The sequence below is a fragment of the Trachypithecus francoisi genome, unplaced genomic scaffold (genome assembly GCF_009764315.1).
Source record: "Trachypithecus francoisi isolate TF-2019V2 unplaced genomic scaffold, Tfra_2.0 Lachesis_group0, whole genome shotgun sequence".
Classification (NCBI taxonomy): Eukaryota; Metazoa; Chordata; class Mammalia; order Primates; family Cercopithecidae; genus Trachypithecus; species Trachypithecus francoisi.
Genome location: NW_022681453.1, coordinates 20,239,342 through 20,263,232, shown reverse-complemented (window position 1 = coordinate 20,263,232; position 23,891 = coordinate 20,239,342). Strand labels below are relative to the sequence as shown.

The window sequence follows — 23,891 nt, the reverse complement described above, 5'->3', positions numbered from 1 at the left end:
GAGGGGAAGGTGGGAGGGGGCTCTGGCCAGGTGGATGGCCATGGGGCCTGTCTTGGTCCAGTGACCCTCACCTTGCTCAGGCACCTGCTCCTCCTCCTTCTTGGGGAGGGTCACGTAGGAGAAGGTCTCGGGCTTGGAAGAGACAATGTGGTCAAAGTTGATTTTGTTCATGCTGCGCTCATAGTCCAGGCTCACTTCTCTGGCGAGACCGCTGAGGTGCTCTAGAATCCTGCCCATGGAGATGGGAGATAGGGGAATCAGGGGCTCCACACCCTGTGAACCCCAGCCAGGGCCCAGGCTCTGCTCTGGCATGGACCTGGGGACACGCATTTAGGGCTTCCCCTCTGGATTCATGGGCACACCCCTGCCCGGCCCTGAGCCACTAACATCCAAGTGTGCCTCCCTCCCTTGCTTCTTTCATGCCCCTTGTCCCCATTTTCTGTCCCCCATTTTCTGCCCCTTGTCCCCATTTTCTGTTGTCAGTCTCTGGGAGCCAAGGCAGGCCCCAAAGCAGTGGGATGGGGTGTAGGAAGTTCTGGGCCTAGAAGCCTCAGAGAACTGCCACTTATTGCCTGTACCTCCCCACCTCCCCTGCCCGCTGCCCCATGGCTCAGTGGAAGATGCCTGCCACTGAGCTCCTTTGCTTTCACTGAGCAACCACGGCAGTACCTGGAAGGTGCTGAGAACTCAGGATGTGCAAGACCATGACTGGGCCTGAGGGTAGGTGACCCCTGCACTTCACCCTGAAACTGGGCTCCGAGATCGGAAATCAGCAGACCTGGCGTGAGCGTGCACACCATCTCCCCCGTCCTCACACAGGCAGACCCCTTGGAGGCCATTTCACTCACTCGCTCCCTCGCTCATTCGCTCAGTCACTCCTCAGCACATGTTGCCTATGCCGCTGTGTTCTGGCACCTGGCTTGCTCAGGCCTCATCTGAGCCAGTCAGCGTCTCCGTCCTTTGTGGACAGCCCTTTCTGTTCCTTGAGTTGGTCTCTTCCATTGATCTCTCCCTCCCTCCCACCTCTGCCACCCCTGAATAGTCCCATCAGCCCTGGTAATGGCACCACAAGGGAATCTCAGTTTCCTGCAGCCCACACTTGCACCAGAGCTGCAGGATGTTGGAGAACTTCACAGGCAGGGGACTGGTCTCAACTTCAACACACCCTCAACCTGACCTAGAAATCCACTCACTCCCTTGGAACCTGGAAAAGACTCTTTCTCACCTTCTCTGCCAACTCACAGACATGCCCTCCCTCACTGGGTGAAGTCCCTCGAATTTCATCTGGAACTCAGAAGCCATTGGACAGAAATGACCACATTTTCGCACCCCGGAATCTCCCTGCCTTCTGCCAGGGTAGAAAACATGCCCTGCTCACAGGAAGAGCCCAGCAAGTTTCCCTTCATGGGAGCCCCTCTTTTCAGCCACCTCAGTCTCTTTGCCTTCCCTCCCACGCCCTCCCAGGGGTCCCCACACACTCCGGTGTGTCCCACGTTAGAAGCCGCCCCTTGACTTCCTTCCCTCCCTTGACTTTATCTCTTTGTGTTTCTTTACGGAAAAACTGGTGTGCTCACTTCTTCCCATCCTCATCTCTCCTCTTGCTGCCCCTGAGACTGCTCCAGGCTCTGCCTCACCTCTCAGAGACTTGGCACAGTGGCTCCCTCCTACTCTGCTGCACCGCTGTCCTCATGGAGCTTCTGGGACACCCTTCCTCTGGATCTTCCTCGCCTCCCTGACTTCTAAACATTGGCCTATGCCAGGGGTCCTGAGACCCCTCGTCTTCCCCAGCTACACCTCCCACCAAGTGAACTCCTCCAGCCTCGGACTCTGAACACCACCTATTCTATTCAGCCAGAACCCTCACACCTATCTGCAGTTCTCTCCCCTCATTTATCCACCAGCCCACTCAACACTGACACTGGATGCCTCACAATGTGTCAGAACTAGCATATCGGAAAGCAAGTTCTTCATTTCTGTCCATGCCCGTCACTCGCTTGCCCCCAACCCCCACTAGCCTCCTTGTCTCTGAACAGCAGTGCACACACCCTGCTAATCAAAGCCCTGGTGGGGGGTCCCTGGTCTCTTCCCACTACTGGATGTGCAACACCATAACCGGGCCCGAGGGTGGGTGACCCCTGCACCTGATCCTGAAATTGGGCTTTGAGATTGGAAATCCCCAGACCTGGGGTGAGCTTGCATTTAGTCCATTAGCAGCTCTCATTGGCTCCACCTCTGAGGAAACCTCAAATACATCTCTTTCTCCCCTGCTACTCAGCTACTATTCTGGTTCAAGCCACCATCATGGTCTCCGGCCCTGATTATGGCATTAGTCTCCTCGTTGACCTCCCTGCTTCCATTCTTGCCCCCTACAACTCATTCTCCACTTGAGTTGGAAAAATATATTTTAAACATGTAAATAATCAAGACACTCCTCTGCTCACCACCATCCATGGCTTGCACAGACTGTCAGCCTGTGGCCACATCTCTGCCCCTGCATGTGGTCCAGCCTCCCCGACCAACATTTCTCTCTCTGCATCCCAGCCACAGTAATCCTGTCCTGCTCCTCAAGTACCACAAACTTGTCCCTACCTCAGCCTCAGGACTGCTGTTCCTTCTGCCAGGATCCTCTTCTTCCCTTACTTTTTTAAACCTCAACTCAAATGTTATCACCACTATGAGGAAGGCTTTCCCTGACCGCCTAATATAAAGAAGCCCTTCTGAGACATCTCTATTCCCTTCTCTCACTTGGTCTTCACAGCACTTATTAGAACCCTAAATCACCCAGAGTTTTCATTGTCTGTCTTTCTGGCCAGGCTGAGAGTCCCTAGGATGCAGGCTCTTTGTTGGAAATGTTCACTGCTATGTCCCCAGTGCCTGGCACAAGACGGGTACTTCCACACATGGCTGCTTGTGGCCTGACATCCACTCCCTCCCTTCTTCCTCAGTTTTGTTCTAGAATTCCATCTTTCCTCACTTAACTCCGGGGAAGATGACTACAGCCCCAGTTCCGGGGGTACATCTCAGCTAGTCCAAGCCAATCGTGGTGGAACTTACCCCGACTGCAGTTGGTTTAGGAGTGGGAGCATGTCCCAGTTATGATCAACCACTGATGCAGAGATATGAAAGTCAAGCCCTCTGCAGTGAGCTAAGATTGCTCCACTGCACTCTAGCCTGGGGGACAGAGCAAGACCCTGTCTCAAAAAAAAAAAAAAAAAGTCAAGCCCTCTTGTTCTGGCTCCCTCCAGCACAAATTCGGTGGTGCCATGCTTGCTCCAGAGTTTCCCACAGGAACTAGACTTCTCAAACCATATTTCACCAGCTGCTTCTTCTATTGTACCCTCTGCTTCCTTCACTTCCTTGTAGATTTATCCTGAGAGGATTTCATCAATCGCTTGTACAAGAATCCCCAAATCAGGGTCTGCTTCTAGGGAATCTAATTGAAGACAACCCTTGTTGTGGTCATGAAACTGCTGCTGCCATCTCGCCTGAAGATGAAGCCAGCATACACTGCAGACAGAGCCCTGATGCACCAACCTTGGGGTGTCCTGCATTAGTTTTCCTGCTACAGGTACAGGAATGCACTTCCCTACTGTCTAAACCAATCTGAGACCAGCATCTTTTATACTTAAAGCCAAAAACATTATAAACTGAATAAAATTCAAGAAACAGAATTCTGGACAGCCAAGGTAAGGTGGCTACATCGGTTCAAATTTCCCAACACACCCCAGGAAGGAAGGAAGAAGGAAGGAAGGAAGGAAGGAAGGAAGGAAGGAAGGAAGGAAGGAAAGGAGGAAGGAAGGAAGGAAAGAAGGAAGAAAGGAAGGAAGAAAAAGCGAACACTACCAAAACCCACACCTTTAGCACAACTAGAATAAGCAGAATGCCTAGACTTCAAATTATCTTTAAATTAAATACATAAACATCTATCTCCAGTGAGCTGTCTCTCACACTCTTGCTGCAAGTTTTCACAGAGAACAAGGGTAGTCTAAGAAAAACTGCAGAAAAGGGAAATAGTGGTAACCCCAAGATAGAGCTAAAATCCTACCAGAGGTCGGGCGCAGTGGCTCACGCCTGTAATCCCAGCACTTTGGGAGGCTGAGGTAGGTGGATCACCTGAGGTCAGGAGTTCAAGAACAGCCTGGCCAACATGGTGCAACCCCGTCTCTACTAAAAATACAAAAATTAGCCAGGCGTGGTGGTGAGCGACTGTAGTCCCAGCTACTTGGGAGGCTGAGGCAGGAGAATCATTTGAACAGAGAGGGCAGAGGTTGCAGTAAGCCGAGATCGCACCACTGCACTCCAGGTTGGGTGACACAGCAAGACTTCATCTAAATAAATAAATAAATAAATAAAATAAAATCCCACCAGAAAGAGAAAGTAACCCAGGCTGCGCACAGTGGCTAATGCCTATAATCACAGCACTTTGGGAGGCCAATGTGGGTGGATGAATTGAGCCCAGGAATTCAAGACCAGCCTGGGCAACAAAGTGAGACCCCCATCTCTACAAAAAATTAAAAAATAACGGGTGTGGTGGCACATGCCTGTAGTCCCAGCTACCAGGGAGGCTGAGGCAGGAGGATTACTTGAGCCCAAGAGTTTGAGGTTGAGTTAGCTGTGATTGCGCCACGGCACTCCAGCCTGAGTGAAAGAGACAGACCGTATCTCAAAAAAAAAAGAGAAAGTAACCCTAACTGTAAAAATACTGAAAAAAAGCCCAGGTAAATCAGAGCACTTACTACAAGGAAGGGACTTAAGGACATGCAATTCAAGGCAGTATTCTTTGAAAGGCATGACTTACGGGACAGGAGGTAGAAGGAAAGGGGTCCTTTGCAGACTGGAGGGTAAGGGAAAAGAAGCAAAAGTAAAATTTTGAGTTCTGCAAGATAAGAGGACAAAAACCGTGGAGGACGCACATCCCTCTCCCCAGCACATATGTACAAACACACACACACACACACACACACACACACACACACACAGCGCATTCTAAAAAAAAAAAAAAAAAAAAAAAAAAACTAGTGTGCAATACTGACAGAGGAGGGCGCCTTTGAACTAGAAAGCTTGCAAATCACTCCAAATCCTGAAATGAACAGGTGAAAGCTGACTACATTTGCTTCTATAAGAAAAAGAGAGCATCTTTTAGCTTTGTTTGTACATTTGAGAAGATGAGAGCATCTTAACTGATAAAATTCCCATCACCCTTAAAAAAAATAAACAAGGACCAAGCAGAAGAAAACTGTAACAAACACTTCAGCTAAATAGCCTTAAACAAGTGTTTGGGCATCTGAAAAACCACCTTAAATCAGAAATTCAAAAATAAAACATATAAATGGACAAATGTCGGTAAGAAAAGAGACTTCCTTAAGCTCAAGGAAAAAGTAGAAAATAAAATTATCTCGGGGAGGAAGGTGAAATTACAAGGTGGCCAAGAGAAAATAGAGTCAAATCAAAGCGTAATGAAGTAAATTAAAGAAAGGCAGGATATAACCAAGAGAATAAAAACGAGAGAAAATAAAGGAAGTAAAAGAAAGAAAATAAAATTGTTAAAAATAAATAAAATTAGAAAGAAAGAACTAAAAGGGGCCAGAAACTGGTTGAATTAAAAGATAGGCAAAGAAGTAGCAATATATAAAAAGATACATATATAGAGAGAGATATAGATATATAATGGAATCTTTGATGAAGAAAAACAAAAGAATGGAACAGAACCAAGATTTAAAACTGCAATTCAAGGGAATTTTTTTTTTTTTTTTTTTAGATGGAGTCTGGCTCTGTCACCCAGGCTGGAGTGCAGTGGTGCAATCTTTGTTCAACGCAAGCTCCGCCTCCCAGGTTCAAGCGATTCTCCTGCCTCAGCCTCCCAAGTAGCTGGGACTGCAGGCGCCTGCCACCACACCCGGCCTTTTTTTTTTTTTTTTTTTTTTGTATTTTTAGTAGAGATGGGGTTTCACCATGTTGGCCAGGCTGGTCTCAAACTCCTGACCTCAGGCAATCCACCCACCTTAGCCTCCCAAAGTGCTGGGATTACAGGCGTGAACCACCACACTCAGCTGGCCTCAGACTTCTTTTTTTTTTTTTTTTGAGATGGAGTCTTGCTCTGTCACCCAGGCTGGAGTGCAGTGGCCGGATCTCAGCTCACTGCAAGTTCCACCTCCTGGGTTTACGCCATTCTCCTGCCTCAGCCTCCCGAGTAGCTGGGACTACAGGCACCTGCCACCTTGCCCGGCTAGTTTTTTGTATTTTTTTAGTAGAGATGGGGTTTCACCGGGTTAGCCAGGATGGTCTTGATCTCCTGACCTCGTGATCTGCCCGTCTCAGCCTCCCAAAGTGCTGGGATTACAGGCTTGAGCCACCGTGCCCGGCCTGGCCTCAGACTTCTTAAAAGCAACACACAGGCAAGACAACCAAAGTGGAGTAATTTTTTGTTTGTTTGTTTGTTTTTGTTTTTGTTTTTGTTTTTTTTAGTAGAGACGGGGTTTCACCGTGTTAGCCAGGATGGTCTCGATCTCCTGACCTCGTGATCCGCCCGTCTCGGCCTCCCAAAGTGCTGGGATTACAGCCTTGAGCCACCGTGGCCGGCCAGTGGAGTAATTTTTTAAAACTCATAGAATAAAAGCTGTGAACTAAGAATTTTATATCTGGTCAAGCTGTCCTTCATGTTTTAAACGTGTGAGAACTCAAGGAACTCTATACCCTTGAGCCCTTTATGAGGAATATACTAGAAAAGGAACTTTATATAACCAAGAGATGACAGGAGACTTCAGGAAAAAAGACTGTTACGTTTAATAGAGTTTATTGTAAGTTGAAGACTAAAAGGTGGAGATGAGTGTGGAGAAAAGTAATAATATTTTAACAGTTAAAATATGAAGTAGAGTATGGGCATGGAGGCTCATGCCTGTAATCCCAGCACTTTGGGAGGCCGAGGCAGGCGGATCATTTGAGGTCAGGAGTTCGAAAACAGCCTGGCCAACATGATGACCTTCTTTACTAAAAATATAAAAAATAGCCAGGCATGGTGGTAGGCTCCTGAAATCCCAGCTACTCAGGAGTCTGAGGCAGGAGAATAGCTTGAGCCTGGGGGGCAGAGGTTGCAGTGAGCAGAGTTGGCACCATTGCACTCCAGCCTGGGTGACAGAACGAGACTCCGTCTCAAAAATAAATAAATAAATTGATTAATTAATTAAATAGAGCTGAGCATGGTGACTCACTCCTATAATCCCAGCACTTTGGGAGGCTGAGGTGAGCAGATTGCTTGAGCCCAAGAGTTTGAGACCAGCCTGGGCAACATAGGGAGACCCTGTCTCTACAAAAATACAAAAATTTACCAAGCGTGGTAGCTCACACCTGTGGTCCCAGCTACTCAGGAGGCTGAAGTATGAGGATAGCTTGAGCACAGAAGGTCAAGGCTGAAGTGAGCTATGATTGTGCTACTGCACTGTGGTGTGGGTGACAGAGCAAGACCCTGTCTCAAAACAAAACAAACAACAACGAAACAGGCCAGATACTAAAGGGTTAAGTAGGAAAGCAGGGGATAATGGAGACTATAAAAGAAACCACTAGGGCGGGCACAATGGCTTACATCTGTAATCCCAGCACTTTGGAAGGCCGAGGTGGGCGGATCAGGAGGTCGGGAGATTGAGACCATCCTGGCTAACACAGTGAAACCCTGTCTCTACTAAAAATACAAAAAATTAGCCAGGCATGGTGACAGGCGCCCATAGTCTCAGCTACTTGGGAGGCTGAGGCAGGAGAATGGTGTGAACCCAGGAGGTGGAGCTTGCAGTGAGCTGAGATTGCGCCACTGCACTCCAGCCTGGGTGACACAGCGAGACTCCATCTCAAAAAACAACAAAAACAACAAAATAAAAACCACTAAAATAAAGGTACAAACCTTCCTAGACACCAAAAGAAATTTTTAAAATAGAAGAACTAAGAAAACATATCATGTAGAGAAAGAAACACAGCATTGTATTACAATACACATAATGATTATAACATGAAGTAATATGACTGAGTTGAGGTCAAACCTATTAGCCATACCAATAAATGTGAATGGGCTTAACTTATTACAGGAAAAATATTTTAAAATTGGGTCACAAATAAAACTCAAACTATATGCTGAAAGTAAGAAATTGATCTAAAATGAATTAGTTCAGAAAGGCTCAAAATAGAGGGATTTATCAGGCAAATGGAAACAATAAAATTTCAGGTTGCTATGTTGATATCAAACAAAGTAAAATGCAGATCCAAAAGCATTAGAACTCCACCAAAAGCCTCCTGGAACTGATAAACAACTTCAGTAAAGTTTCGGGAAATAAAATCAATGTACGAAAATCAGGAGCATTTCCACACACCAATAATGTTCAAGCTAAGAGCCAAATCAAGAACACAATCCCATTTACAATTGCCACAAAAAAAAAAATACCTAGGAATACCTTTAACCAAGAAGGTAAAAGATCTCTAGAAGAACTACAAAACACTGCTAAAAGAATTCAGAGATGACACAAACAAATGGAAAAACACTCCGTGCTGATGGACTGGAAGAATCAATACTGTTAATATGGCCACACTGTCTAAAGCAATCTACAGATTCAACACAATTCCCATCAAACTACCAAGTCATTTTTCACAGAACTAGGAAAAAATTAGCTGAAAATTCATATGAAACCTAAAAAGAGCCTGCATAGCCAAAGCAAACCTAAGCAAAAAGAACAAAGCTGGAGGCATCACCTTATCTTCAAACTGTACTACAAGGCTACAGTAACCAAAACACCATAGTACTGTTACAAAAACAGACACATAGGTCAATGTAACAGAATAGAGAGCCCAGAAATAAAGCCACACACCTATAGCCATCTGATCTTCAACAAAGTTGACAAAAATAGGCAATGAGGAATGTGTTGCGGCAAGTCAGGGACCCCGAACAGAGGGAACGGGTGAAGGCATGGCAGAAGAACAAAAATCGTGAAGATTTCATGGACATTTATTAGTTCCCCAAATTAATACTTTTATAATTTCTTACACCTGTCTTTACTGCAATCTCTGAACATAAATTATGAAGATTTCATGGACATTTATCACTTCCTCAGTCAATACTCTTATAATTTCCTATGCCTGTCTTTACTTTAATCTCTTAATCCCATCATCTTCGTAAGCTGAGGATGTATGTTGCCTCAGGACCCCGTGATGATTGCGTTATCTGTACAAATTGCTTGTAAAACATGTGTGTTTGAACAATATGAAATCTGGGCACCCTGAAAAGGAACAGGATAACAGCGATTTTCAGGGAACAAGGGAGATAACCATAAGGTCTGACTGCCAGCGGGGCCAAGCAGAACAGAGTCATATTTTTCTTATTGCAGAAAGCAAATAGGAGAAATATCACTGAATTCTTTTCCCAGCAAGGAATAACCCTGGGAAAGGAATGCATTCCCAGGGGAGGTTTGTGGACAGCTGCTCTGGGAGTGTCTGCCTTAAGTGGTTGAAGATAAGGGATGAAATACGCCCTGGTCTCCAGCAGTGCCTTCAGGCTTGCTAGAATTAGGAAATTCCAGCCTGGCGAATTCTAGTCAGACTGGTTGTCTGCTCTTGCACCCTGTTTCCCATTAAGATGTTTATCAATGACAATGCATGCCCAGCGGGACATGGAACCTCATCAGTAATTCTAATTTCACCCTGGCCTTGTGATCTTGCTCTGCCTCTGCCCTTGTGATCTTTTATTGCCCTTTCAAGCATGTGATTTTTGTGACTTACTCCCTGTTCGTACCCCCCTCCCCTTTTGAAATCCCTAATAAAAACTTGCTGGTTTTGTGGCTCAAGGGGCATCACAGAAACTGCCAATATGTGATGTCATCCCTGGAGGCCAAGCTGTAAAATTTCTTTATTTGTACTCTTTCTCTTTATTTCTCAGACTGGCCGACACTTAGGGAAAATAGAAAAAAACCTATGTTGAAATACTGGGGGCTGGTTCCCCCGATAGGAAAGGACTCCCTATTCAATAAATGGTGCTGGGATAGCTGGTTAGCCATATGCAGAAGATTGAAACTGGACCCTTACCTTTCACCATAAACAAAAATTAACTCAAGATGGATTAAAGATTTAAGTTGTTCTTTCTTTCTTTTCTTTTCTTTTTTTTTTCTGAGACAACATCTCACTCTGTCACCCAGGTTGGAGTGCAGTGGTACCAGTGCGTCTCACTGCAACCTCCACCTCCTAGGTTCAAGTGATCCTCCCACCTCAGCCTCCCAAGGAGCTAGGACAACAGGCGTGCCCCACCATGCCTGGCTAATTTTTTTGTGGTGTTTGGTAGAGATGAGGTTTCACCATGTTGTCCAGGCTGATCTTGAACTCCTGAGCTCAAACCATCCACCTCGCTCAACCTCCTAAAGTGCTGAGATTATAGGTGTCAGCCATCTCGTTCAACCAGGATTAAAGATTTAAATGTCAGACCTCAAACCATAAGAATCCTAGAAGAAAACCTAGGAATCACCATTCTGGACGTTGGACTTGGGAAAGAATTTATGACTAAGTCCTCAAAAGCAATTGCAACAAAAACAAAAATTGAAGAGTGGGACCTAATTAAAGAGCTTTTGCACAGCAAAAGAAACTATCAACAGAGTAGACAGACAACCTGCAGAATTGGAGAAAATATTCACAAACTATGCATCTGACAAAGATCTAATATCCAGAATCCATAAGGAACTTGAGCAATTGAACAAAGAAAAAATGAATAATCCCATTTAAAAAATGGGAAAAAGGGGCTGGGCACAGTGGCTCATGCCTGTAATCCCAGCACTTTCAGAGGCCAAGGCGGGCAGATCACTTGAGGTCAGGAGTTTGAGACCCACCTGACCAACATGGAGAAACCCCGTCTCTACTAAAAATACAAAATTAGTCAGGTGTGGTGGCACATGCCTGTAATCCCAGCTACTCGGGAGGCTGAGGCAGGAGAATCACTTGAACCCAGGAGACAGAGGTTACGGTGAGCCGAGATTGTGCCACTGAACTCCAGCCTGGGCAACAAGAACAAAACTCCACCTCACAAAAAAAAAAAAAAAAAGGAAAAAGGGTCAGGTGCGGTGGCTCATACCTGTAATCCCAGCACTTTGTGAGGCCAACACAGGCGGATCACCTGAGGTCAGGAGTTCAAAACCAACCTGGCCACATGGGAAAACCCCATCTCTACTAAAAATACAAAAATTAGCCAAGCGTGGTAGCAGACACCTGTAATTTCAGCTACTCAGGGAGACTGAGGCACGAGAATTGCTTGAACCCAGGAGGCGGAGTTGAGTGTCAAGGGGAAAAAAAAAAAGAAATACTAGGCTTCAGAATTTGTGGACTACCTTTTTTTTTTTTTTTCTTTTTTTGAGACGGAGTGTGGCTCTGTCACCAGACTGGAGTGCAGTGGCACAATCTCGGCTCACTGCAACCTCTGCCTCTTGGGTTCAAGCAATTCTCCTGCCTCAGCCTCCCAAGTAGCTGGGACTACAGGCACCTGCCACCATGCCCGGCTAATTTTGCATTTTTAGTAGAGACGGGGTTTCACCATGTTGGCCAGAATGGTCTCTTGACCTCGTGATCCACCTGCCTCGGCCTCCCAAAGTGCTGGGATTACAGGCGTGAGCCACCGTGCCCAGCCCCTCTGTGGACTACTTTTAAAGCAATTATCAGAAGAAAGTTCATAGCCTTAAACACATTTGTCAATAAGAACGAAATGAATTAAATTCCTAATACATGCAGGCACACACACACACACATACACCCAACACACGAACTCTACAACAGAACAGGTAAGCCCAAAGATGGCACAAGGAAGGAAATAAAGATAAAAGTAGAAATTCATAAGAGAGATATAGAAAAGCAATTACATTAATAAACCTAAATCCTCTTTTTTAAATTAACAAACCGGGCCTGGCGCAGTGGCTCACACCTGTAATCCCAGCACTTTGGGAGGCCAAGGCAGGTGGATCACCTGAGGTCAGGAGTTTGAGACCAGCCTGGCCAACATGGTGAAACTCCATCTCTACTAGAACTGCAAAAAATTAGCCAGGCGTGGTGGCGGGCACCTGTAATCCCAGCTACTCAGGAGGTCGAGGCAGGAGAATCTCTTGAACTCGGGAGGCAGAGGTTGCAGTGAGCCGAGATTGCGCCATTGCACTCCAGCCTGGGTAACAAGAGCAAAATTCTGTCTCGAAACAAAAAACAAACAACAACAACAAAAAAAAAACTGAACAAACTACTAAGTAACTTAATAAAGCAAAAACAGGAAGAGAGCATAACTTTACAAAATAATAGGTAATGAGGAGTAAACATTGAACCAGAAAAAGAAAATTGAAAATAAAAAACAACTTTGCAGAATTCTATGCAAATATATTTCAAAACAGATATAAGATGGATAATTTTCTAGAGAAACAATGTATAAGAAAATGACTCCATTAGAAGTAGAAAGCTTAAAATAGACCAATTTCTTTCTTTTCTTTTCTTTTTTTTTTTTTTTTTTTTTTGAGACAGAGTCTCCCTCTGTCACCCAGGCTGGAGTGCAGCAGCACCATCTCGGGTCACTGCAACCTCCGCCTCCTGGGTTCAAACGATTCTTGTGCCTCGGCCTCCTGAGTAGCTGGGGCTACAGGCATGTGCACCACGCCAAGCTAATTTTTGTATTTTTAGTAGAGACAGGGTTTTACCATGTTGGCCAGGCTGGTCTCGAACTCCTGACCTCAGGTGATCTGCCCGCCTCTGCTTCCCAAAGTGATAGGATTACAAGTGTGAACCACCACGCCCGGCCAGTCAAATGATTTTTAACAAGGATGCCAAGACAATTGAATGTGCGAAAGAACGTCTCTAGCATGCTACCCTTCACGTAAGAAAGTGGGGAGTATAAGAAAACATACATATATCTGAAATATACATGTTTCTACTCATTTGTGCAATAAAAAACACAGAAAGGATAAACGAGAAACTATCAATATTGGTTACCTGTGGGCATGTGGTAGGAACACAATGGAAAAGATGGGGAATGTGGACAGGATGTGGAGGTGAAGAGTAACAGATCTCTGAGTATAGCTTTTTGAGTAATAGCTATTTTGAGTAGTATACATACAGTCAAGTGCTACATAATGACATTTTGGTTACAGATTGCATATATGATGGTGGTTCCATAAGATTATAATGGAGCTGAAAAATTCCCATTGCTTAGTGACGTCATAGCCATCGTAAAGTCAAAACGCAACAAATTACTCAAGTGTTTGCAGTGATGCTAGTGTAAACAAACCTACTGCAGCCAGTCACATAAAAGCATAGCTCATACAGTTATGTACAGAACATAAGTGATAATGATAATAAATGACTGTGTTACTGGTTTATTTACTATACCATACTATACTATACTTTTTAATTGTTATTTTAGAGTGTACTCCTTCTACCTTTTCTTTTTTTTAAGTTAACTGTAAAACTGCCTCAGACAGGTCCTTCAGAAAGTATCCCATAATCACAGGAGATGACAGCTCCATGTGTCATCTGTCCCTGAAGATTACTGTCTCATTACTGTCCCTGAAGACCTTCTAGTGGGATAAGATGTAGAGCTGGAAGATGGTGATATTGATGACCCAGGCCTGTGCAGGCCTAAGCTAATGTGTGTTCTTGTGTCTTTGTTTTTAACAAAAATGTTTAAAAAGCAAAAAACAAACAAACAAAAAACTCATTTTTTAAAAGCTTACAGAATAAGGATTTAAGAAAATATATATATATATATATATATATATATATATATTTTTTTTTTTTTTTTTTTTGAAATGGAGTCTCACTCTGTTCCCCAGGCTGGAGTGCAGTGGTGCGATCTTGGCTCACTGTAACTTCCACCTCCAGGATTTAAGAGATTCTCCTGCCCCAGCCTCCTAGGTAGCTGGGATTACAGGCACCCACGACCACACCTGGCTAATTTTTGTATTTTTAGTAGAGACAGCGTTTCACTATATTGGCCAGGCTGGTCTCGAACTCCTGACCTCAAGTGATCCACCCGCCTCAGCCTCCCAAAGTGCTGGGATTACAGGCATGAGCCACAGTGTCCAACCTTAAAGAAAATATGTTGGCCGGGCGCGGTGGCTCAAGCCTGTAATCCCAGCACTTTGGGAGGCCGAGACGGGCGGATCACGAGGTCAGGAGATCGAGACCATCCTGGCTAATACGGTGAAACCCTGTCTCTACTTAAAAATACAAAAATACAAAAAACTAGCCGGGCGACGAGGCGGGCGCCTGTAGTCCCAGCTACTCGGGAGGCTGAGGCAGGAGAATGGCGTAAACCCGGGAGGCGGAGCTTGCAGTGAGCTGAGATCCGGCCACTGCACTCCAGCCTGGGTGGCAGAGCAAGACTCCGTCTCAAAAAAAAAAAAAAAAAAGAAAATATGTTAAAAGAGTCAAAAAGTTTTTTTTAATTAAAAGTTTATAAAATAGAAAAGTTAAAGTAAGCTATAATTAATTAATTAATTATATATTTTTGAGACAGTCTCACTCTGTCACCTATGCTGGAGTGCAGTGGAGCCATCTCAGCTCACTGCAACCTCTGCCTCCCAGGTTCAAGTGACTGGTGCCTCAGCCTCCCAAGTAGCTGGTATTATAGTCACGTGCCACCATGCTCAGCTAATTTTTGTATTTTTAAAGTAGAGATGGCGTTTTGCCATGTTGGCCAGGCTAGTCTTGAACTCCTGGCCTCAATCAACCCACCCACCTTGGCCTCCCAAAGTGCTGGGATTACAGATGTAAGCCATCATGCCTGGTCCTAAGGTGTGTTGGGTTGATTTATTATTGAAGAAAGAAAATGTTAAAATAAATTTAGTGTAGCCTAAGTGTACACAGTATTTATAAAGTCCACAGTAGCGTATAATAATATCCTAGGTCTTCACATTCACTCACCACTCACTCACTGACTCAACCAGAACAACTTCCAGCCCTGCAAAGTCCACTCATGGTAAGTGCCCTACGTAGATGTACCATGTTTTATCTTGTATACTGTATTTTTACTGTACATTTTCTATATTTAGATACACGAATACTTACCATTGTGTTACAGTTGCCTGCAATATTCAATAATCACACCCTGTATAGTTTTGTGGCCTAGGAGCACTAGGCTGTACCATATATTCTGGGTGTGCCGCCAGCTATATCATCAAGGTCTGTGTCAGTACACACTATGATGTTTGCACAATGATGAAATCACCTAATGACACATTTCTCAGAACACCTCCCCATCATTAAGTGATGCATGACTGTAAATATACAGATGCTCCTCTACTTACAGTGGGGCTACATTCCAAGTAAACCTGTCATAAGTTTAAAATGCACTTGATACACCTAAGCTACTGAACACCATAGTTTGGCCTAATCTACCTTAAATGTGCTCAGAACACTCACATTAGCCTACAGCTGGGCAAAACTATGTAACACAAAGTCTATTTTATAATAAAGTGTTTAAAATCTCTTGAAATGAATACTACTGAAAATGAAAAAAAGATCAGTTGCATGGATGCTTGAAGTATAGTTTCTACTGAATGCATATCACTTTCACACCATCATAAAGCTGAAAAATGGTAAGTCAGCTGGGTGTGGTGGTTCACACCTGTAATCCCTTTGGGAGGCTGAGACTGGTGGATTACCTGAGGTCGGGAGCTTGAGACCAGCTTGGCCAAAATAGTGAAACCTCATCTCTACTAAAAATACAAAAATTAGCCAGACATGGTGGCGGGTGCCTTTAATCCCAGCTACCTGGGAGGCTGAGGTAGGAGAATCTCTTGAACCCAGGAGGCAGAGGTTGCAGCGATCCAAGATCAAGTCACTGTACTCTAGCCTGGGAGACAAGAATCCAACTCCGTCTCAAAATAACTGATTAACTAACTAAATAAATAAATAGAAAGAAAGAAAGAAAAATGGTAAGTCAAACTATCATAAATGGGGACCATCCATATATATATTTCCCAGATCTGTCTGCTATGGAAGTCTCAAAATAATGATATCCCAGTAGCAATGAGCACATCTAATGTCCAGATCTTGGCTTCTAAATATCATTCCTCAACTAAAAGGAACTTCCACCCAGGCATGATGGCTCATGCCTATAATCCTAACACTTTGGGAAGCCAAGGTGGGAGATTTACTTGAGCCTAGGCATTCAAGACCAGCCTAGGCAACATAGGGATATCTGTCTCTACAAAAAATAAACAGAATTAGCTAGATGTTGTGGTACATGCCTAAGTCCCAGCTACTCAGGAGTCTGAGGTGGGAGGCTTGCTTGAGCACAGGAAACTGAGGCTACCGTGAGCCAAGATGGCCCCACTGCACTCCAGGCTCTCCAGCCTAGGTGACAGAGTAAGAACCTGTCTCAAAAAATAAACTAAAATAATAAAAGGAGCTTCCTTGGAGAAACAGCTGGTTTCAGGACTGGACCTGGGAAAATACACAATGAGCCTGGAAATTCTTGCTGTGCCAGAAAGTGAAGTCATCTTAGGGGCACGTTGCTAATAAACCATCATCCGAGGGTTTTGAAGAATAATGGAAACATGGTAAAACGACACAGGAATTAACTTGAAAAGTCTCCCACTGGCCAAATCTGGGACAATTTGAGCATCGAAATTTTAAAAAAGTAGTCCATTGTAACCCTTTGAATAAAATAAGAATCCAAGAGTCCATATGGATAATGAGGGATCTGGAGATGGACAAAAAGTTGTTTGGGGCCCCAACAAGTCCATAGGACAATAGGCAGGACAGTCTCAAACAGACGAGCCCTGAGGGAGCTCCACCCTAGAGTAGCACCAACTTCCCAGGGGAAGGCTCCCTGGAGAAGGAGATGCCCAGAATGGGGAAGGCCGAGTGGGGACTCACGAGGGGCCTTTGCGCATCCGAGGTGTGCTCAGGGCCCACTGCTTGATCTTGCTCAGGCTCTGTTCACTGATGACACACTGGCCGTCAGAGGGCATGCAGTCCACATACAGGTTGTAGAGCAGCAGCGCTTCCGTGTTCTTGCGCAGGGCGTTGGCCTGGACCACACGTTGTGCGAACACACAAGGGTCCTCAGCACAGAAGAGAAGCTGGATCCGTGGCACCCAGTACTGACACACCTGAAGAGGTGGCCTTCCTGGGGGCCAGGTGGGAGGGAGAAGGGGACACACAGTCAGGCTTCTGGGCTGGAGCACTAGGTTCCGGCCGGCTGTGCCACGGGTGCCCTGTGGTCCTGAACAAATTGTTTCCCTCTTCTGACCCCCTGTTGCATCTGTGAAATGGGCATGACGACACTCCCTGCCCGGCCCATCTCGCAAGGTATCATGGACAGATGTGAAAGCACATAGACAAGGCTGGGGTGCGGTGGCTGACACCTGTAATCCCAGCACTTTGGGAGGCCGAGGGGGGAGGATTGCTTGAGGCCAGGAGTTTGAGACCAACCTGGCCACCATGGTAAAATCCTGTCTCTACTAAAAATACAAAAAAGTAGCCAGGTGTGGTGGTGGGTGCGTGTAATCCCAGCTACTTGGGAGACTGAGGCACAAGAATCACTTGAACCCGGGAGGAAGAGGTCACAGTGAGCCAAGATTGCACCACCGCCCTCCAACCTGGGTGACAGAGCCGGACTCCGTCTCAAAAAAAAAAAAAGAAAAAGAAAAAGAAAAGAAAGTATCTAGACAAGCAGTTATACAGGCATGGCTGTTCAAGTGCCCATCCCTTGATCCCACACCCAGGGCAGGCATCACTTATTGATGGGACTTGGGCTCAGAGCTGACATGCCAAATAATGGCCACTTGCCCTTTCTGGGGTATCTTGAGTGATGAGTCCTCTGGTCCTTACCAGTCAGTGCGTTGGGCAAACAGAGCAAAGTAGAATCCAGAACTGATCTGGCAGTGCCCTGGGCGGGGTTGGCCTCAGTCATGGGCCGGTCAGGCCCAAGCTAGGGGTCTGCCTGGGGAAGCAGCAGCAGCTCGTACCTTCAGGGGTAACCCCTGCATTCAGGATGGGCCTCCCCATCTCATCTCGCACCAGGCCTTTCTCGTCTGTCTTGTGCACCAGGTATAGCTTCTTCTCCTCGTCGTAGTCCAGGACGCCGACCTTGCACCATTCGTACTTCAGCTTCTGACTCTTTGAGTCCTCTGAAATAGGAGAGGAAACCCCACCAGTGCCACCTGCCATGGGGGCAGGAAGGGGACTCTGAGTGCTGGCAGCAGCGCTGGGAATGGGTCTCAGAGATCACCAGTCTGGAGTCTCTCCCGCCGGGATGCCCCCATCTGCTCCAGCAGAGCCAGGACCCTGCTTCCTCCCAGCCGAGCTGGCCTCTGAGGAACCCGGGCTGCAGGAGAGCCAGAAAGACCAGGCTTCTCTGCCCTGGTGCTCAGCACAACCTCCACCAGGGCAGAGAGACACACAGGCCAATAGGAGGCTGGGACAGGCAGCACGAAAGCCCCAAATTAAGGGAGACCTGCTGAGAACCCATTTGTAAAGGTCATGAATGAGTTGGACCCCCTTCAAGGTGACCAAGGCCAGGGTGAAGCCCTCCTCACAGGCTGCCCCTGGCTGCTCAGTCCCTGGGCCCCTCATCTGAGAACAGGGCCCGGCAGGGCATGACAGGGAAGGAGCTGCTCTTTGGTCAGGATGGGCCTCCCACTGGTTCCCTGGGCTGAAAGCCTGTGCCCACTTCTCTAGCTTACCTCCTGCCGCTGCCCCTCACACATTTCTCTCCAGCCACACTGGATATCTGGCTATTACCATGAGTTTCAACCTTGTTCCCATGGCAGAGCCTCTGCACTGGCTGTGCCCTCGGCTTGGAACACTGTCCACTCAGGTCACCTCATTGCTGGTTGTTCCCTTCACCAAGGAGAAGCCTCTGTGTCTAAAATAGCACCCCTGTCCCAGGCACTCTCTGACTTCTTACCCCATTCTACCCCTCACAGTGCCGAAAGTCACACTATTTATGCATCAGTTCCTGGTTCACAGCTGACCTGCTCATACTAGTGTCAGCTCACTAAGGGCAGGAGCGACTTTGTCCCATCTCAGTCACAGCTGTGTCCCTGGGCCTAGAATGAAAACTAGTACCTTGCAGGTGTTCGATAAATTTTTGCAGAAGGAAGATGCACACACTTGGTGCCCAGTAGAGCAGCCAAAATGCATAGTGGCTTAAAAACAAACTGAGGCCAGGCGCAGTGGTTCAAGCCTATAATCCCTGCTCTGGGAGGCAGAGGTGGGAGGATTGCACTCAGGAGTTCAAGACTACCTTGGGCAACATGGTGAAACCCTGTCTCCACAAAAATACAAAAAATTAGCTGGGAGTAGTGGTGTGTGCCTGAAGTCCCAGCTACTTGGGAGGCTGAGGCACAAAAATTGTTTAAACCTGGGACATGGAGGTTGCAGTGAGCCGAGATAAAAGCTGTTTGTTTTGTTTTGTTTTGTTTGTTTTTGTTTTTTTGAGATGGAGTCTCGCTCTGTTGCCCATGCTGGAGTGCAGTGGTACAATCTCCACTCACTGCAACCTCCGCCTCCCAGGTTCAAGCAATTCTCCTGCCTCAGCCTCCCGAGTAGGTGGGATTACAGGTGTGCGCCACCATGGCCAGCTAATTTTTGTATTTTTAGTAGTGACTGGGTTTCACCATGTTGTTCAGGCTGGTCTTGAACTCCTGACCTCATGATCCGCCCGCCTCAGCTTCCCAAAGTACTGGGATTACAGGCGTGAGCCACCACGCCTATCCCGTTTTTTTGTTTTGTTTTGTTTGAGTTCTACAGACTGGGCTGAGGAAGGAAGGGCTGGAATTCTCAGGAAATGCTCCCCACCTGTTGACACCAGCTAGACGATGAGTGAAGAATGGATAAAGAAGGCCTATAGCTCACCTATTTTGCTTCTCTGTTTTGCTTTTCCCTTCCCTTCCTAGTAGGTTCCCTTTCTGAAAATGCTGGCCTTGTGTCTGCTCAAATCAGATGAAAATATGTCACTGGAAGCCCCCAGGAGAAAACAAGAGGTCCCCGGCAGAGCCCCTCCCTGCTCACCCATCCTCCCACCCATGCCACCACCCCAGACCAGGGCCATGTGAAGGGGTGTAAGCAGAGCACCTCGGTGGAGCCTGGTACTTGGTGCATTTAAGGTTAATGCAGTCCCAAACCTTCTGGTTTTATCACCAGGAATTGGTGATCTGGGAACAATTGAGTTAAATTATTTTTGTAATTAAGTCCAAAGTAAAGGGAACATTCTGGGCTTCTTGTCTAGTTCAGAGAAATTGATTCCAGCATTAACGTGTTTTTAAAATGAAACATAAATTTACAGCCTGCTCAATGGACTCGCTGCGCAGTCTTAAAACCAGTCATGGCTCTCACAATCCTGCTTCCCACCTGGAGCTGGCCTACTGGGCCCACTCCCCACTCACAGCATCTTGTCCACCCACCAGGTGGGGAGCAGAGCAGCCTTCAGCCCTGCACAGGAGAACAGCCACCTCCAACTTCCCAAATGATGACCCAGACCTTCCTAGGATGCTGCATCGAGAGCCAGCTGTGCAGGCCAAGACAGCAGCCATGGATGCCCACCTGGCATTGCTTTCCACAGCAGGAAACGGGAGAACCTTCACAGCCACTGGGGCAGGCCTGAGGCCAAAGGAGCAGCCAGGGGCACTCCCTGGGCAGATACAGACAAGGCCAAGACAAGGCAAACCTGCGTGGCATCAAGTGGGCATGGTGAGGTGTGACAGTGGTTGTTGATGGGTGACATTAGGCGAGTGTGTTTCTGTGTGGTGAAAATGTGTACATGAGAGTGGTTGTTGGGGGTGTGTGTGACAGTGAGTGTGTTTGTCAATGTGTGTGATGATGGGGATGTGTGTTTGTGAGCAAGTGTGTGATGGTATGTGTTGTGCACACAGAAGTGAAAGCTGAGGGGCCACGGTTAGAGCTGCAACAATGGGGCTTCTGGGTGGAGGGATGGAGAGGGGAACTGTGCCCCTCATGCATGTTTCAACATTCCCAACGAGCATGTACACATTTTACTAACAATAAATCAAAGATTTTTCAAAACACTAGCCACCATCCAGCTGTCCCTTTTCCAGCTCTCCCGACATTGTTTTCCCTGGTCCCTGCATTTCCTGCCTCTGTGAGGCCAGCTCCTAGGCCTATCTCCCAGCTGAGAGGTCTTGAAAGACCCCTCGCCTTCGGTGGCTGCCAGGTCCCAGGGGAGCCCAGAGTCTGTGACAGGGCTGCTACTGGAATGAGATAGTGCCCTCACTCCAGACTGGCCTTGCTCACCATGCCCCAGGAAGTCATCAGTGGGCAGGAGGGCTTTTCCTGGGACAGGTTTCCTGTCCAGAGACCCTGGCTCCAAACCCATGTTGATCCACTCTCTGGGAGTCCGGCAGTCAAAGTCCTCATTGTCAAATACCTGGAAGAAAGCAGACCAACGTTGGGAGGAAGCAGCTCCTCTAGTGGGGCCCAGGTGGGACTGGGTGTGCCAAAGGATGGAGCGCCTAAGTAATCCCCTCCCCAGGTGAGAGAGCTGCAGGCTGGGACTGGGGGTTGACCCTCTCCACTGGGGGCTAGGGGCTAACCCTCTCCACTGCTGCTCCCAGGGGTACACAGCATCTGGTTGGGTGTTTGAAACCCTTGATCCCCATCCAGCCAAGCCACCTGAGGCTCAGGCAGACGAGTGTCCAGGGACCCAGAGCAGGCGGTAGGTTCTTTCTCCCACTGCCCAGGGCCACCTAGCTCAGGCCCAAGGGAAGAGGTGGCCCTTGGGTTTTCCTGGGGACCCTACTACAACTTGGAAATGATGAGATCCGGGGCTGTCAGGAGGCAGCCCTTAGCTAGACTCAGCTTTACCTCCTTACAGGGACCACCAGGCTATTTTTTGAGATGGAGCTTTGCTCTTGTTGCCCAGGCTGGAGTGCAGTGGTGTGATCTCAGCTCACTGCAACCTCTGCCCCCGGGTTCAAGTGATTCTCCTGCTTCAGCCTCCCGAGAAGCTGGGATTACAGGCACGCGCCACCACGCCTGTCTAATTTTGTGATTTTAGTAGAGATGGGGTTTCTCCATGTTGGTCAGGCTGGTTTTGAACGCCCGACTTCAGGTGATCTGCCCGCCTTGGCCTCCCAAAGTGCTGTGATTATAGGCGTGAGCCACAGCTCCCAGCCTTTTTTTGTTTGTCTGTTTTTTGAGATGGAGTCTCACTCTGTCGCCCCAGGCTGGAGTGCAGTGGTATGATCCTGGCTCACTGCAACCTTTGCCTCTTGGGGTTCAAGCAATTCTTCTGCCTCAGCCTTCCAAGTAGCTGGGATTACAGGTGCCCACCACCGTGCCCAGCTAATTTTTATATTTTTAGTAGGCGAGAGACACTCAGGGCCGCAGAGAGGAAGGGAGGGGAGGTGGGTGAAAGCCAGAGCCAGGCCATGCTCCCTCTTTCTCCTCCCTGGATTCATTTCCTGATTCATACCCCAAGGGGGTGGCACTGATTCCCTCTTCCATCCCTGCTCTTCCCGTTTCAGTGAGCCCAGAAGCAGCTCCCTACCCTGAGGCGGGCCCTGGTCAGGTAGGACTACTCCACAGTCCAGCTGGGCCACATCTAGGTTGCCCATGAGTGGCATGGAGGCCAAGGCCAGGCATACAGTCTACCCAGGGAAGAAGCAAAGACTCAGCATTCCAGGGGGGCTGGGGGCCCCTCCTGCCGCATCTAGGATGCTCTAAGTACCTGGGATGGGTTCCTATTGTTGACCTGCCCTGTTTGACAAGAGAGTGCTGGTGACTGGTGTGGGAATCCCCTTTCAGATCTGACTCTTGAGCTTCCACTGGGGTCCTGCACCTCTGTTCCCCGTCCCTCAACCATCTGTGGAAGCCCGGCTCACCTTCAGTGGGAGGTAGATGGGGAAGAGTGGGTCATGGCCCTGCTGGATCGTTTGGGGGTGCTGGGGGTCCAGGTGCCTAGGCATGAGCTTGTTGGAGTCGATGCCCTGGCTGAACAGCAACTGCTCAATGTCCAGGCTCAGGTACTGCTGTTTCCTCCTGGTCAAGGGCAGGGAAGGGACCTCAGGATGGCTTGGCTTGTGTGACGTGGTTCCATGGGTGTCCACAAGGGCTTACGGGGTTGTGGGGACAGGGGTGTGGCCGAGCGACCCCTCTGGAGCCCTCCGCCCCTCTGAGACTCATCAGGAAGTGGTGTGGTGGCTGGGGCTGGTGTCCTGGGCTCCAATTACCCTTCTGTCCTGCCCCGCAGTCCCATTCACTGACCTCAACACCACCTTCCCCAATTCCAAAACATGTAAATTGTTCCTATTAAGACACCAAAGGGCTAGAAGATTCGATCTAAACACTTGTGCACAGGTTCTGCTATGAGGATTGTCACCTGGTGATCTGCAGTTCCTCACCCCCTGAGACAGGTGGATGCCATCTCCTGGACAGTCTCCCCACAGCCCACCCAGCCGTACCTCTCGATCTCAATCTTGCGAGGACGCTGGCCTGGCAGCACCTGGAAAGGCACCTGCACCTTGGGCTCATAGGCCTGCAGCGGGAAGTCAGTCTGGGCGAGCAGCCGGGTGGTGGACCCAATGCACTGCTGCTCCACGCGCTCCTGGAAGTCCTCAGGAACCTCGAAGGTTCCGACTGCAGGCAGAAGCAGGGGCAGGGGCTTTGGGGCTCAGGCCAGCACCCAACAACCAGCCTCCACCCCATAAAACAAATCACCAATCAGGGAGTATGCTTTGGAGCGTGGGAAGCTCAGAGCTTGCCTGTGGCTGGGCAGTGGCTGGGAGAAAGGCATGGCACCAGGTGCCCTGGGGCTATGAGCCTGGAGGGATGGTGGCTTCCAGAAGGTCTGTCCTGGCCCTGCTCTCCCTGTCCAGAGCCAGCATGCTTGACCACTCCTTTCCATACCACCCATGACTCCAGCACCAAGGGCCATTGCT

General features: G+C 47.8%; 1 protein-coding gene across 1 annotated transcript in view; it reads right to left on the bottom strand.

Annotated features, from left to right (window-relative positions):
- DNAH1 (dynein axonemal heavy chain 1) overlaps positions 1-23,891 on the bottom strand; it is an 88,465-nt gene that overhangs the window by 56,668 nt on the left and 7,906 nt on the right. Inside the window, exons 5-10 of the mRNA XM_033209791.1 lie at positions 23,415-23,589; positions 22,836-22,992; positions 21,247-21,379; positions 17,961-18,122; positions 16,867-17,119; positions 72-229 (exon numbers count right to left, since the gene is read on the bottom strand). Of these exons, the coding sequence (XP_033065682.1) occupies positions 72-229; positions 16,867-17,119; positions 17,961-18,122; positions 21,247-21,379; positions 22,836-22,992; positions 23,415-23,589 (1,038 nt within the window). The remainder of the gene's footprint in view (positions 1-71; positions 230-16,866; positions 17,120-17,960; positions 18,123-21,246; positions 21,380-22,835; positions 22,993-23,414; positions 23,590-23,891) is intronic.